Source organism: Leptopilina heterotoma, unplaced genomic scaffold (genome assembly GCF_015476425.1).
Source record: "Leptopilina heterotoma isolate Lh14 unplaced genomic scaffold, ASM1547642v1 Lhet_0, whole genome shotgun sequence".
NCBI classification, from domain to species: Eukaryota; Metazoa; Arthropoda; class Insecta; order Hymenoptera; family Figitidae; genus Leptopilina; species Leptopilina heterotoma.
The window spans coordinates 815,651-832,639 of record NW_025110811.1 but is presented as its reverse complement, the minus strand read 5'-3'; the positions used below and the strand labels follow the sequence as shown (position 1 = coordinate 832,639).

Below are 16,989 nucleotides of genomic sequence, written 5' to 3'. Positions count from 1 at the left end.
GCCGGTAAATTTGCATAAATTTTAGTAGTTTAAAAAAAAATTATAAATAAGAAGTCAATTCGATAAAAAGATTCGTCCTGGCCCTCTAAAGGTTAAAGACCTTTTAGTTTAATTCTTAAGTTCCTCCTTATAAAATTAATTGAAACTTTCATGTGTGTAAATATATTACAGTAATGCTATTACATTCAGATCATTCAGATATTTATGATGAGTTTATTTTATACAAGTTAGGAAAATAAAAGTTGTTTTAATCGACGTTATACTCTTAAAGAGAATCCCCAAGAGAATCGTGATCGAGTTGAAGGTATATGGCCGATTAACTGGAAGTTTCCGTCCGATTGAACTGGAAAGTTAGTTCCTTTCCCTTCCATCCTTTTATATTTTTCCACTCGTTCCCAGAAAACCATTGCAGTCAACGTAGTCGTAATCGCAGAGTGCGATTAGATGAAATGACTTAATCGATCCCTGTGTAGTAATGAACTGTTTCAAATCAAATGGTTAGCGAACATTCTGAATTACTTTACAGATCATTTCTTCGTTTTTTTTACTTTTTTTTTCTTCTTTCTTCTTTACATCGTTAATTGATAACTTAATTAAAATTTACTTTTCCTTTCAAAATACCTACGTTCTCTAATTAAATATATATATATTATTCTATTCTTTAAGTTGGTTTCATTGGAATGATATTGAAATAGTAGTGGTGGGATTCGAATACAGGAATCGTGTACTTTTTTTTTTTACTCTTTTTCCCTTTTTTTACTCTCTTAAATTAATAAAAATCCCTAAAACACAGTAGCATGGATATTTTTCCCTTTTTCCTTTTCTTTTAAAGAAAAACTTCAATTTTTTTGTATTTTGTCATTTTTTTTTGTAGGGTACAAATTTTTTTAATTGCAGAAAAGAAACTTCTACTTTTTACAAACTTGGGAAAAATTTTAGTTTCTTAAAAGTTGAAAATCTTTTTATATTATTTTCTCCAGAGTTTTTAAATTTAGAAATTATTTTTAAACAAGGTAACAAATAGGATAAAATAACTTTTACAACTTACTAAGTAGAACGCAAACTGTTTCGAATTTCTGTTAAATTGTACCATTTCCAGAATAAATTTTATAATTATTAACTTTATGATTATTAATTTCTGGCTTTGTACATGATAATTTAAAAAAGTAGCAAAAAGTAGCTTAAAGACAGAAAAAAGTGTAGTAAAAAAATAGCTATCGAAGAATTAAACTTGACGACTCAATTTTTTATAATTTCTTAATTGCATTCAAAAATAGAATAATTTTTTTAAATAAATATTTTAATACCTATTTATTTTGAATACAGGAATTAAAATATTTCAAATGATTTCAATGCAACGCATTTTTGAAATTTCACTATTTCTAAAAATTACAAAAGTCATTTTTTCAAAGTTCAATAATTTTTTTCTTGAAATTTATAAATAAAATTATTCAAAACTTTAATCATTTTATTTTATTCAATTCTAAATCAATTCTTCTTAGAAAGTTCTACGAGAATTCAATTATTTAAATACAAAAATAAATCATTTATTGAATAGTTGAATATTTCTTAAATTTGAATTCTTATAAAGAATTTTATCAACATTTTTTAAAATAATTGAACTTTTACGAAGAATTGCATTAAAATTTTTGATAATAATTAAATTCATTCAAGAAATGTCATTAAAAATGAATTGAAAATAATTATTACACTTTAAGAAGAAAATTATATCAAATTTTTTTAAATAATTGAATTTTTTCAAAGAATTTTATTCAAATTTTTAACAGTAATTGCGTTTTTAACGGAATTAATTAAAACAATTTTGGATAATTTAATAATTTTCCTATTTTGTTTAAAAAAAATACTTTCTAAGATTGTCCTTACAATTTTTATACTTTTGTCTGACTTAACTCGACTTTTACTACTGATTTTAATATTTTATTTTTTATTTAAACAATTTTGAGTAATTTTCATAATTTAATTTTTAAAAACGTACTTTCTAAGCTTGTTATTATTTGTTTCATTATATTTACAATTTTGTCCGACTATTACAGCCTTTTACTACTAATATTAATGTTTTAAGTGGTTTTCAAACAGTTTTGTATCATTTTTCTATTATTTAATTTAAAAAATACTTTCTAAGCTTATTATTATGTTTTTCATTGTATTCACAATTTTGTCTGACTAAAATCGACTTTTACTACTGATACTAATATTTCAATTGTTATTTAAACAATTTTTTATAATGTTCTTATTTTGTTTTTAAAAATTATACTTTTTAAGTTTGTTATAATCATTTTCAATATTAAATAAAATATCAAAATTTAACGACAAACTATGAGTTCTTCAAAATTTCCAATTAAATTCATTAAAAATTCAAATTTTCTAAGAGTAAAAATAGTAGAAATTCTGCAAAGAAATTTATCAAAATTTTCAAAAATAATTGAATTCTGATATTTTAATAAAATTGTATTGAAAATAATTGAATTCTTGCAAAGACTTTTATTAAAATCTATAAGAATAGTCTTTGCATTTTTCGCGAAATTCATTTAAAATTGTATTAAAAATAATTAAAATCCTGCGATGAGTTTTAATATTTATAAAAATAATTGAACGATTATTATTAAAATTGAAATTTTTGCGATAATTTAAAAAAAATTTTGAATATAAATAAATTACTGCAAAGAATATTATTATTTATTAAATTAATTGAATTCCTCAAAAGTAATGATATTATTCATCAAAATAATTGAATTCTTCAAAAGAATTTTATGAAAATTAATTGAATTCCCTGTAAATTAAATGTTTGCGTAAAAAATAATTGAATTCTTTTTAAAGAAGTTTATTAAAATTTGTGAAAATAATTAAATTCTTTTGAGAAATTTAAAAAAATTGTATTGAAAATAATTGTATTGTGTCAAATAATTTTATTAGTTTTTGAAAAAAAAATTAAATTGTTTCAAAGAATTTCATTAAAATTTGTTGAAAATAATTAAATTTTGTTCAAGGAATTTAATTACATTTGCACAGAAATTAATTGAATTATTTTGAAAAATCTAATCAATTATTTCTGAAAATAATTGATTTGTTTCGAAAAATTTTATTAAAATTAAGAAAAAGAATTGAATTCCTAGAGAAAAATTTTATTATTTTTGAAAATAATTGAATATTCTTTAGAAGAAGGTTATTAAAATTTGTGAGCACAATTAAATTCTTTCGAGGAATTTGATTATTTAATAAAATAATTGATTTCTGGACAAAAAAATTTTGTTAATATTTTTTAAATTAATTAAATTGTATTCAATAATTTTACTAAAATTTGTGAGAATAATTAAAATCTTTTCAGGAATTAAATAAAAATTCTATTGAAAATTATTGAATTCTAGCGTAAACATTTGTTAATAATTTTTGTAAATAATTGAATTTCGAAAAAGAATTTTATTATGTCACCAAGATAAATAATTGACTTTTTTACGAGAATTTATTTAAATTTTTGAATATCATTGAATTTCTGCGAAGAATTTTATTACTTTTGAAAATTATTGAATTCTTGCAACGATTATTATTGAAATTTAAAAAAAAAGATTTACTAATTTTTTCTTATATATAGTTTGCTATTTCACAAAATTTTCAAGTAGAAGTTTTAATTCAACGAAAAGCCATCTCTTTTAAGAAGAATTCTCTTCGTAAGTCGCGTATTATAAAAAAATTTTTTTTTTTTGTCTTCTTGTCATCAAAACTTGTCTTTCTGCTATTATTCTTGTTTCTTTTCACTATATACATGCTTTTTGATTCTTATTCAGCTTTATAACGTACATTCATGTAGGTATGTAAGAGTCTCAAAACAACGACAAAACGAGAGTTTTAACATCTTTTCAAGTTTTTTAAAGCTCATTTTCAAATGGAGTGTCTAGCGCTAGAATTAACACGGCTTCAGAGAATACAGTCGGCTGAAAACAAAACTTTTAATACCGCTTTAAGCGTGAAATTGTAAAATAAGCGATTCTAAAGAAATATTTCTTTACTTTATTCTATGCTCAACTTTAATTTTGTTTTTTAATTTTTAATATCTTATTAGAAATGTTGCCATTTGGCAAACATTTCTAATAAGATATTAAAAATTAAAAAACAAAATTTAGAAATGTTGCCATTTTTAATAAGATATTAAAAATTAAAACACAAAATTAATTAAATAATTATAATTTAAATGTAAATTTAAATATAAATTTTATCAAATAATTAATCAAGATATCAAAAAATGTCACTTTGAGAAGAAGCTCCCCAATAAAAAAATAAAATTGCAAACACTTTTAAAACCTGACTGTGAATTCGAATTCAGCGTTAAATTAATTTAGAAACAGGTTTCTGTTGCTCGGATCCAAAACCTTGTACTCCTATGTAATTTACTTATAAAAAAGTTTTCTGCTTGAATATTTCATATTTCTAGGATTGCGTATAAAATTTGATAATTCAATAGTAAAATTCTATCATATCAATTGAGATTTAGAAGGGCGTTGAATAATTTTTGAATTTAAGTCAAGTTTGTAAAGAGGAAGAATATTTCCGCTGTCTATATAGTACATTTATGAACTCCATCAAAACTTTTCTTACACTCCTTGAACTGAGAAACTTCTTTGCATTTCCTTTCGAGCTGCTTTACTCATAAGGAATATGGGTGGATTATACGCAGACCGAATCAACGATCATATGAAAGGAGAAAATAAGATCCATTTCATATACATACATACAATATGAGTTGAAAAAAGTTACATTCAAATTGTCATGAATCTAAAAATAATAAAAATAATACTACCACGCTCTTTCAATTCAATATTTACACTTTATAAAAATAGAATCATTCCCCGTGGATGTAAAATTTTTTACGATTCTGAGAGATTATTAAACATTTTAAGTATTGTTACTTTTTTCATTTCGAATTGAAAATATTCCGTTATGAAAATGTCAGACTTCGCACTCGATAATTAATTTTTAAAAAAGTAGCTTTCAAACTAAAAAAAGTAGTAAAAAGTAGCTATTAAATTAAGAAAAGTAGTGAAAATGTAGCTATTCAAAAAATTTACCTTGACGACCAAGAAACCTCGTTTTAGATACTTCACAAAACTAACAAAAATTATGATCCTAAAGTTCTGAACGTTCAAATGAACGAAATTTATTTATTTTCTTCTTTAATTTAAATATTTATTACAATAATTTTTTGTCGATATAAAATAAATGAATTATAAAGTTTCTAAGTGTAAAATTTAAGTTTTTAATTTTTATTGCAAACAATAAATTATAAAACCATTTCTAATAAAAAGTGTTTCGTTCATTTGAATGTTCAAAACTTGTGGATCATCAAAAATTTCAAATCCATATTTTTTATTTTACAGACTTTTTCCTACTTTTCATCAAAAATATTATTTTACTTCTTTCTTATCCAGCTAATAAATTGAATTCCTGCAACGAATTTTATAGTTCATGAAAAAATTTAAATATTTAGCAAAATAATTTAATTCTTGCCAAGAATTTTATAAAATTTTTTAAATAATTCTTTTCATTCGACTAATTTTATGCAAACTCTACTTTAAATAATATAATTTCTGAGAATTATAAAAATATAATTATGAAACAATTATGAAATAATTATGAAAATCATAAAAAGAATTGAATTCTTACGAAGATTTTTACAACAAATTTTTTAAACAATTGAATTCTGTTTATAAATTTTATAAAAATAGTTGATATTGAAATTCATTAAAATGCGAAAAGTTCTGAAAAATAATCAAATTTTACAAAGAATTCTATTAAAATTTTTGACGATAATTCAATGTCTGTGTAGTATTTTATTAAATTTATTTGAAACTAATTTAATTCTTAAAAAGCATTTTATTATTTATATGAAAATAATTGAATTCTTGCGAACGATTTTATTAGAATTTTTTAAAATAATTAAATTTCCAAGAAGAAATTTATTACTTTTAAAAATAATTAAATTCTTTTAATGAATATTGTTATTTATGCAAATAATTGCATTTTGTCAAAAATTTTATTATAATTTCTCGAAATCATTGAATTTTTGGTAATAATTTTGTTATTTATCTTTAATAATTGAATTCTTTCGAAGAATTATTTATGTAATAATTGAATTCTTCGGAGGAATTTTATTAAAATCTAAAAGAATAATTGAATTATTAAAAAAAAAGTAATTAAAATTGTATTTAAAATAATTTTTTCTTTCGAACAATTTTATTAAAATATTTAAAAATAGTTTAATTCCTGAGAAAAATTCTAATATTTTTGTAAATAATTGAATTATTCCAAAGAATTTTAAAAAAATGTTTTAATAATTGATTTTTTCGAGGAAATTGACATGAAATTTTTAGGAATAATTACATTTTTTGATCAATTCCTATAAAATTGTATTAAAAATATTTGAAATCTTAGGATGAATTTAATTATTTATGCCAATAATTAAATTTTGTTAAAGAGGTTTATTAAAATTTGTGAAAATAATTAAATTCTTCCAAAGAATTTTATTATCTGTTAAAATAATTTAATTCTGGAGTAAAAATTTGTTAATATTTTTGAAAATAATAGAATTTTGAAAAAGAATTTTATTATTTACAAAGATAATTGAATTTTGGACAAGAATTTCATAAAATTTTTCCACATAATTGAATTTTTCTGAAGAATTTTATTATTTATGAAAATAATTGCATTCCTCAGAAGAATTTTATTATTTATAAAAATAATTGAATAGTTGCTATGAATTTTATTAAAATTTTCAAAAATAATTGAATTCCTGTGAAGAATTTTATTATTTATAAAAATAATTTAATTATTGTGAAAAATTTTATTAAAATGTTTAAAAAGAATTGAATTTCTGTGAAAAAAAATGTTGTTATTTTTGAAAAAAATTGAATTTTTGTCGAGGACTTTATTTGTGAAAATAATTTAGTTTTTCGATTAATTAATTTAAAATATTTAAAAATAATTGAAATTCTTCGATGAGTTTTGAGTATTAATTATGAAAATAATTAAATTCTTGCTTAGAATTTTATCATAACTTTTTTTAAATAATTGAATTTTCATGAAAACACTTATTATTAGTGAAAATAATTGAATTATAGTTAAGAATTGTATAAAAATTTTGTTAAATAAAAAAAAAACATTTTTTTTAATAATTGATTTTTTCGAGGATAATTGAATAGTTGCTATAAGAATGTTATAAAAATTTTCAAAAATAATTGAATTCCTGTCAAGAATTTTATTATTTATGAAAATAATTGAATTATTGCGAAAAATTATATTAAAATGTTGAAAAAGAATTGAATTTTTTATGAAAATTTTGTTATTTTTTAAAATAATTTAATTCTTTATAAGAATTTTATAAACATTGTTTTAAATGTCTTATTAAATTTTTCGAAATATAATAATTATTGTGAAAATTTTATTATAACTAAATTCTTGTGGAAAATTTTATTTGTGAAAATAATTGAATTTTTCGATTAATTAATTTAAAATAGTATTAAAAAAAAATTGAAATTATTCGATGAGTTTTATTATTTATGAAAATAATTAAATTCTTGCTTAGAGTTTTATCAAAATTTTTTCTAAATAATTAAATTTCGATGAAAAATATTATTATTTGTAAAAGTAATTGAATTATTGTGAAGAATTGTATAAAAATTTTGTTAAATAATTGATTTTTTCGAAATTTTCTTGAAAATACTATTCTTAATTAATTGAATTCCTGTGGAAATTTTATTATTTATGGAAAATAATCGATTTTTGGATGAATATTATCAATTTGTTTTTATGAATTCCTTTGCGAAATTTTCTGAAAATCATATATATATTATTGAAAATAATTGAATTTCGAATATTTATTGAAAATAGTTTAATCGTTTTAAAGAATTTTATTATAATTTTCAAGAATAGTTTTTTGATTTCTAGTATTAGTGAATTTAAAGTAAATTCTCGAAAAAACAAAAATAGTATCTTTTAGTGTCTTAAATCTAAAAAAAAGTACCCAAATAGTAGTATAGCGTAAAAAAAGTAGTAAATAGTAGGTTTTAGTAGATGAGTGCGAAGTCTGAAATATTGATTTTAATTTCATTTACTGTGTTTTGTTAGTATTTATAATTTAGTAAGGAAAATGAAATTGAGTAGGTAATGGAAAAAACAGACAAAAACAAAAACGTTTTTATCCCTTTTAACGCACAAAAGTTTTTTTAACCATTTTTTCAAAGCCTCCATATATCCGTTAATCGAATTGAATTTCCTGCGTGTCTGACAAAAATAAAAAAATTTCCTAAATGGGAAAATTTACGAGAGTATTTTTATGATTCTTCACCTCGTTGACGTATACGATTTGAAAATTTTATTTTTGTTATTTACAGCCGAATTTTTGCAATTCTTTTTTTTCGAAAAGTAACTATGGAAAAAATTGACTAATTGTATTTATGGCGGGAGTAATATTTTTCTAGCAGATTTATAACAACAGTTTTGTGTGAATTTTTGTTTTTTCAGCGCTGGGTCAGGTGATGCTGTATGTGGATGGAATGAATGGAGTGATGGAACACGGTCAAACCGTGCAATGGCTGTATACACTGATCGCTAGTCGTTTTCGGTTGGTGGTAAAAACTGCTCTTAAATTATTGCTTGTTTTCGTTGAATACGTGGAGACAAATAGCTTGCTATTAGTGAGAGCAATAAGGTCCATTGATACGTCCCGGGGGATGATACCATGGACCAATGTGATGAAGTTGCTGAAAGATTACGATGCCGCCGACACTGAATTATTGATATATGCAACAACTCTCGTGAATAAGTGTCTTAATGGAATACCAGATCAGGACACGTATTATGATCAAGTCGATTGTCTTGAGGAGCAAGGCATTGAGGGTATCATCCAAAGATATATGTCTAAGCAAGGAACCGATTTGGATCTCCTGAGACAATTTCAAATCTATGAAGCTGTCCTGCATCATGAGGATGGCAATGACAGGGACTTTCCAATTAGACAACTTGATGACAATATTAGGTAATTGTTATTTTATTATTCTCCTGGTTTTATTATTTTATTACTCTCCTAGTTTTATTATTTTACTATTTTCAGGCCTCACACTCATCTACTAAAACCTACTATTTACTATTTTTTTACGATCGTAAAAAAATAGTAAATAGTAGGTTTTAGTCCAAATAGTATACTATTTGGATACAATTCAATTAATTTCAAAAATATTAACAAACTTTTTTGGCCAGAAATCAATTATTTTAATAAACAATAAAATTCCTCGAAAGAATTTAACTCATCGAAGAATTTCAATTATTTTTATATATTTTAAATTAATTTATCGAAAAACTAAATTATTTTCACAAATAAACTCCTCGACAAAAATTCAATTATTTTCAAAAGTAATAAAATTCTTCAGAGAAATTCCATTGTGTTGAAAAATTTAAATAAATTCTTGTCAAAAATTCAATTATCTTTGTAAATAATGAAATTCTTTTTCGAAATTCAATTATTTACAAAAATATTAACAAATTTTTACGCTAGAATTCAATAATTTTGAATACAATTTTTATTTAATTCCTGGAAAGAATTCAATTATTCTCACAAATTGTAGTAAAATTATTTAATACAATGCAATTAATTTCAAGAATATTTTAACAAATTTTTTTGACTAGAAATTAATTATTTTAATAAATAATCAAATTCGTCGATTAATTGTGCTCACAAATTTTAATAACCTTCTTCTAAAAAATTCAATTATTTTCAAAAATAATAAAATTTTTCGCTAGAAATTCAATTTTTTTCTGAATTTTAATAAAAAATTTCAAAACAAAACAATTATTTTCAGAAATAATTGATTAGATTTTTCATAATAATTCAATTAATTTCTTTACAAATGTAATTAAATTCCTTGAACAAAATTTAATTATTTTCAACAAATTTTAATAAAATTCTTTGAAACAATTTAATTTTTTTTTCAAAAACTAATAAAATTATTTGACAAGAATTCAATTATTTTCAATACACTTATTTTAAATTTCTCAAGAGAATGGAATTATTTTCACAAACTTTAAAGAACTTCTTTAAAAGAATTCAATTATTTTTTACGCAAACATTTAATTTACAGGGGATTCAATTATTTTCATAAAATTCTTTTCAAGAATTCAATTATTTTCATAAATAATATCATTTTTATTTAGTAATTCAATTAATTTAATAAATAATAATATTCTTCGTAGAAATTTATTTATATATTCAAAAATTTTTTTTAAATTCTCGCAAAAAATTCAATTTTAATAATAATTGTTGCAAGAATTCAATTATTTTCAATAAATAATAAAACTCGTCGCAGGATTTCAATTATTTTTAATACAATTTTAAATGAACTCCGCGAAAAATGCAAAGACTATTCTTATAAATTTTAATAAAATTCTTTTCAAGAATTCAATTATTTTCAATACAATTTTATTAAAATATCAGAATTTAATTATTATTCTTAAAATTTTGATAAATTTCTTTGCAGAATTTCTATTATTTTTACTCGTTGAATTTTTAAATTTGAATTTTTAATGAATTTAATTGAAAATTTTAAAGAACTCATAATTTGTTGTTAAATTTTGTTATTATTTGATGTTGAAAATGATTATAACAAACTTAAAAAGTATAATTTTTAAAAACAAAATAAGAATATTATAGAAAATTATTTAAATATTAGTATCAGTAGTAAAAGTCGAATTTAGTCAGACAAAATTGTGAATATAATGAAAAACATAATAATAAGCTTAGAAAGTATTTTTTGAAAATAAATAATAGAAAAATGATACAAAACTGTTTGAAAACCACTTAAAACATTAATATTAGTAGTAAAAGACTGTAATAGTCAGACAAAATTGTAAATATATTAAAACAAATAATAACAAGCTTAGAAAGTACGTTTTTTAAAAACAAAATATGAAAATTAATCAAAATTGTTTAAATACTGCTTAAAATATTAATATAAGTAACAAAAGTCGATTTTAGTCAGACAAGATTGCAAATATATTCAATATGATAATAATTAGCTTAAAAGTACATTTTTTAAAGACAAAATATAGGAAAATTATTCAAAATTGTTTAAAAACAGTTAAAACATTATATTAGTAGTAAAAGGCTGTACTAGTCACACAACATTGTAAATATAATGAAGCAAATAATAACAAGCTCAGAAATTACTTTCTATAAAAACAAATTATGAAAATCATACAAAACTCTTTAAATAAAAAATAAAATATTAAAATCAGTAGTAAAAGTCGAGTTAAGTCAGACAAAGTATAAAAATTGTAAGGACAATCTTAGAAAGTATTTTTTTTTTAAAATAGGAAAATTATTAAATTATACAAAATTGTTTAAATTAATTCAGTTAAAAACGTAATTACTCTTAAAAATTTGAATAAAATTCTTCGAAAGAATTCAATTTCTAGTTTAAAAAATTTGATGTAATTTGTTTCTTATAATTATTTTCAATTCATTTTTAATTAAATTTCTTGAATGAATTTAATTATTTTAAAAAATTGTAATGCAATTCTTCGTAAAAATTCAATTATTTAAAAAAATGTTGATAAAGTTGTTTATAAGAATTGAAATTTAAGAAATATTCAATTATTCAGATAAATTATTTATTATTTAAATAATTTAATTCTCGTAGAAGTTTCTATTAAGAATTGATTTAGAATTGAATAAAATAAAATGATTAAAGTTTTGAATAATTTTATTTATAAATTTGAAGAAAAAAATGATTGAATTTTGAAAGAACTTTTGTAATTTTTAGAAATAGTTAAATTTCAAAAATTCGTTACATTGAAATCATTTGAAATATTTTGATTCCTGTAGACAAAATAAATCTTAGGTATTTAAATATTTATTTTTAAAAATTATTCTATTTTTGAATGTAATTATGAAATTATAAAAAAATTAAGTCGTCAAGATTAATTTTTCAATAGCTACGTTTTTACTACTTTTTTCTGTCTTTAAGCTACTTTTTGCTACTTTATTAATATTAATTATCGAGTAGGAAGTCTGAAAAGGACATTTGATCTAAAAACCAAAGAACTTACTAGATAAAATTTTGAAATATTAACTGGGTGCCTGTTTCAGAATCATATTTCTCTTTTTCTCATTTTTATTATTTCTTCTTTTTTTGTGAGCATTGTACATTTGTTTTTTTTTTTTTTTGCCATTGTGTTTCAGAAAAACGCTTCGAAATCGAAAATCTCTGATGGATTCACATGAGCGGCGGAAATCTCGCAGGCACTCCACTGGAACATCACCATTATCGATGACTCTAAATGCACGTTTGAGTCCTCGATTGAACAATTCACTTGGACTGAGTTCATTGAATAATACTCTGAACAGTAGCTTAAACAATACTCTCCATTCGAGTATACCCGATGATGATGATGAATCGAGTAGTTCACAAAGTTCTCAAGGTCTTGGGGATGTACAAATGAATGGCAGTTACAAGGAAAACAAACTTGCTTACTCAGGTAAATAACATAAATTTACATTATTAATTAATTCGCAAATATCTCATCGATTTTTTTAAAAAAAAACCTATTGACAGTAAAATGAACTGTTATTTTTCATTAATTATTTAAATAAAAAATTAATAACAAATAAAATCGAGTAAAGAGGAAAAAAATCAAAATTATGTCTGGAAAATAAAATAATTTGTGGCAACTCTGCTTAGACACATTTTTTCATAGAAAAAATTAATCCAAAAATTGATTAATTTAATTTTTTTTTTTTTGGTGCTAATTTTAATTTTAATTTAAATAAGCAACGCTTTTTAATATCTTTTAGTTTCCTGTGTATAGGTATAAGTTTTTTGTTACTTGTTTTTCCATAAAGAAGCAAAGAATTTGTTAGACCTTTGCGAGTATCCGAGTCTAGTCGCGTAATTTCATCTCACGGAATGTTGCACTGTCTCCTCTTATGTACTCTTGATTCTGGATTTGTTTGCTTTCGTTTTTATACACTCATGTATGCGATGCTTGTTGATGAATTCAATACTTGAAATATATTGGAATCTCAAATGAATATGCTTGTTCGAATAGCAATGTCATTGATATCAAAAAGCTCTTTGACGATATTCATACGTACATCCTATAATTATCAAAAGGTTGAATGCAATTACTGTGAATACTCTGATAATTCCACAAAAATTATCATATATTGTGTACCATCATTTTTTAGAGTATGGATCAGAATTTAAAAAGAAAATTTAGATACATTTAAAAGCAATCTTAAAATGTGGGGTGTAAATAAAATGCAAAAAAAAGAAATGTTTCAAGCTCTTTGGGTGGTTTTTACATTTAGACATTTCCTTCCGCATGCAAAAGTAACTCCTCAGCCATAACGACAGGAATTTTAGGTAAGTGTTTACGCCTTGAACGTAAAGTAGGATTTTTAAGATTTGTCTTCCGGAACTTGGAATTCTCTAAATTCTCGAGTTTCCTTCTCTACATTTCAATTTTTCAACAATATCCATTTTTAATGAGAATTTAGTTTTTTCAACTTGGAAAGAGTAAGTCAAAATTTTGTATTTACAGTCTTCGCATTCATCTACTAAAATCTACTATTTACTACTTTTTCTACATTATGCTAATATTTGGGTACCTCTTTTATTAGATTTCAGTCACTAAAAGCTACTATTTTTATTTTTTCGAGAATTTACTTTAAATTCGCTAATACTAGAAATCAAAAAAGTATTCTCAAAAATTATAATCAAATTCTTTAAAACGATTAAACTATTTTCAATAAATATTTGAAATTCAATTATTTTCAATATATATGATTTTCAGAAAATTTCGCAAACGAATTCATAAAAACAAATTGATAATATTCATCCAAAAATCAATTATTTTAATAATAATAAAATTTCCACCGGAATTCAATTAATTAAGATTAGCTTTTTCAAAAAAACTTCGAAAAAATCAATTATTTAACAAAATTTTTATACAATTCTTCACAATAATTCAATTACTTTCACAAATAATAACATTTTTAATCGAAATTCAATTATTTAAAAAAAATATTGATAAAATTCTAAGCAAGAATTCAATTATTTTTATTAATAATAAAACTCATCGAAGAATTTCAATTATTTTTAATACTATTTTCAATTAATTAATCGAAAAATTCAATTATTTTCACAAATAAAATTTTCCACAAGAATTCGATTATAATAAAATTTTCATAGGAATTATTATATTTCGAAAAAATCAATTATTTAAAACAATATTTATAAAAATCTTCTAAAGAATTCAATTATTTTTAAAAATAACAAAATTTTTCACAAAAATTTTAATTCTTTTTAAACACTTTAATAAAATTTTTTGCAATAATTCAATTATTTTCATAAATAATAAAATTCTTGACAGGAATTCAATTCTTTTTAAACACTTTAATAAAATTTTTTGCAATAATTCAATTATTTTCATAAATAATAAAATTCTTGACAGGAATTCAATTATTTTTGAAAATTTTAATAAAATTCTTATAGCAACTATTCAATTATTTTCATAAATAATAAAATTCATGGCAGGGTTTCAATTATTTTTAAATTTTCAATACAATTTTATAGGAATTACTCAAAAAATATAATTATTCCTTAAAATTTAATTTCAATTTCCTCGAAAAAATCAATTATTTAAAAAAATGGTTTCTTTATTAAACAAAATTTTCATACAATTCTTCACTATAATTCAATTACTTTCACTAAGAATAAGTATTTTCATGAAAATTCATTTATTTAAAAAAGTTTTGATAAAATTCTAAGCAAGAATTCAATTATTTTCATAATTAATACTTAAAACTCATGGAAGAATTTCAATTATTTTTAAATATTTAAAATTAATTAATCTAAAAATTAAATCATTTTCACAAATAAAGTCCTCGATAAGAATTCAATTATTTTCAAAAATAACAAAACTTTTTACAGATTTTCAAGTTTTTTTTAATACAATTTTACAGGAATTGCTGAAAAAATGTAATTATTCTTAAAAATTTAATTTCAATTCCTCGAAAAAATCAATTATTTAAAAAAAATGTTTTTTTTAAATTCTTTGAAAGAATTCAATTATTTACAAAAGTATTAAAATTTTTCACAGGAATTCAATTATTTTTAAATATTTTAATAAAATTGTTCGAAAGGAAAAATTATTTTAAATAAAAAATTACAATTCTAATTAAATTTTTTTGAAATAATTCAATTATTCTTTTAGATTTTAATAAAATTCTTCCGAAAAATTCAATTATTACATAAATAATTCTTCGAAAGAATTCAATTATTAAAGATAAATAACAAAATTATTACCAAAAATTCAATGATTTTGAGAAATTTTAATAAAATTTTTGGCAAAATGCAATTATTTGCATAAATAACAATATTCATTACAAGAATTCAATTATTTCTAAAAGTAATAAATTTCTACTTAAAAATTCAATTATTTAAAAAAATTCTAATAAAATCGTTCGCAAGAATTCAATTATTTTCATATAAATAATAAAATGCTTTTTAAGAATTAAATTAGTTTCAAATAAATTTAATAAAATACTACACAGACATTGAATTATTGTCAAAAATTTTAATAGAATTCTTTGTAAAATATGATTATTTTTCAGAACTTTTCGCATTTTAATGAATTTCAATATCTACTATTTTTATAAAATTTATAAACAGAACTCAATTGTTTAAAAAATTTGTTGTAAAAATCTTCGTAAGAATTCAATTTTTTTCATGAATAATATAAATTTCTCAGGAATTAAATTATTTAAATTAGAGTTTGCTTAAAATTAGTCGAAAGAAAGGAATTATTTAAAAAATTTTATAAAATTCTTGTCAAGAATTAAATTATTATTCTAAACATTTAAATTCTTTCATGAATTATAAAATTCGTTGCAGGAATTCAATTTATTAGCAGGATAAGAAAGAAGTAAAATAATATTTTTAATGAAAAGTACACTCAGAAAAAGAGTTGGCTGCCATAGCCAATTAAATAGTTGCTATAGCGCGATCCAATTAATTGGATGGGGCAACTATTTCTTGGTTGATACATCCAACTTTTTAGCTGCATTACCTTAGCTGCATTACATACATAGCTGGGGTACCTTTTCGCATGGAAACAGTATCCAATAGTTGGATGTGCTAACCAATTAATTGGATCGCGCTATAGCAACTATTTAATTGGTTATGGCAGCCAACTCTTTTTCTGAGTGTAGGAAAAAGTCTGTAAAATAAAAAATATGGATTTGAAATTTTTGTTAGTTTTGTGAAGTGTCTAAAACGAGGTTTTTTGGTCGTCAAGGTCAATTTTTCGATAGCTACTTTTTTACTACTTTTCTTAATTTAAAAGCTACTTCTTGCTACTTTTTTAGTTTGAAAGCTACTTTTTCAAAATTAATTATCGAGTGCAAAGTCTGTATTTTGCTACAAATCGAAATGTACTTTAACTAGAAAAAGTAACTTTAGGTTTAGATTTTGCACCCAGGCATCAGCACCCAGTTGATTTTTCCAAATTTTATATTGGTTTTCAAGTTGCAACAAAGGAAACATTTAACTTCAAATTTTATTTTTACAAATTAAGTGGGTGCAGTTTTGGATGACACCCAGCTATTACCTTCCACCTAGGTATCATCACCCAGATAATTTTTCAAAATTTCTCTTTTGTTTTCAAAAAAGAAATGTTTAACTTTAAAATTCATTTTGAAAAACTAAATGGATGATATTAACTGGATGCCACTTTCAGTTGGCACCCAAAGAATTTTATGAGGATATAAAATTATTTCTAAAAAACGAAATGACAAGAATTTTCCTGGACTCTTTTCTGTAAACATAACCCAGATAATTCTAGAAAGTGATTTATGCTGTCATTATTGATTTGTTTTTTAACATGACTCATTATTAGCAAACTTGTCTCTAAAAATCAGTGGAA

General features: G+C 21.5%; 1 protein-coding gene across 7 annotated transcripts in view; it reads left to right on the top strand.

The window, feature by feature from the left end:
* The window catches only part of LOC122499947 (FH1/FH2 domain-containing protein 3), a 207,183-nt gene that overhangs the window by 153,737 nt on the left and 36,457 nt on the right, over positions 1–16,989 (top strand). For all 7 annotated transcript variants that reach the window (XM_043608655.1, XM_043608586.1, XM_043608814.1 and 4 more), the window contains 2 exons: positions 8,533–9,046; positions 12,245–12,540. In XM_043608655.1, coding sequence (XP_043464590.1) covers positions 8,533–9,046; positions 12,245–12,540 — 810 coding nt within the window. The remainder of the gene's footprint in view (positions 1–8,532; positions 9,047–12,244; positions 12,541–16,989) is intronic.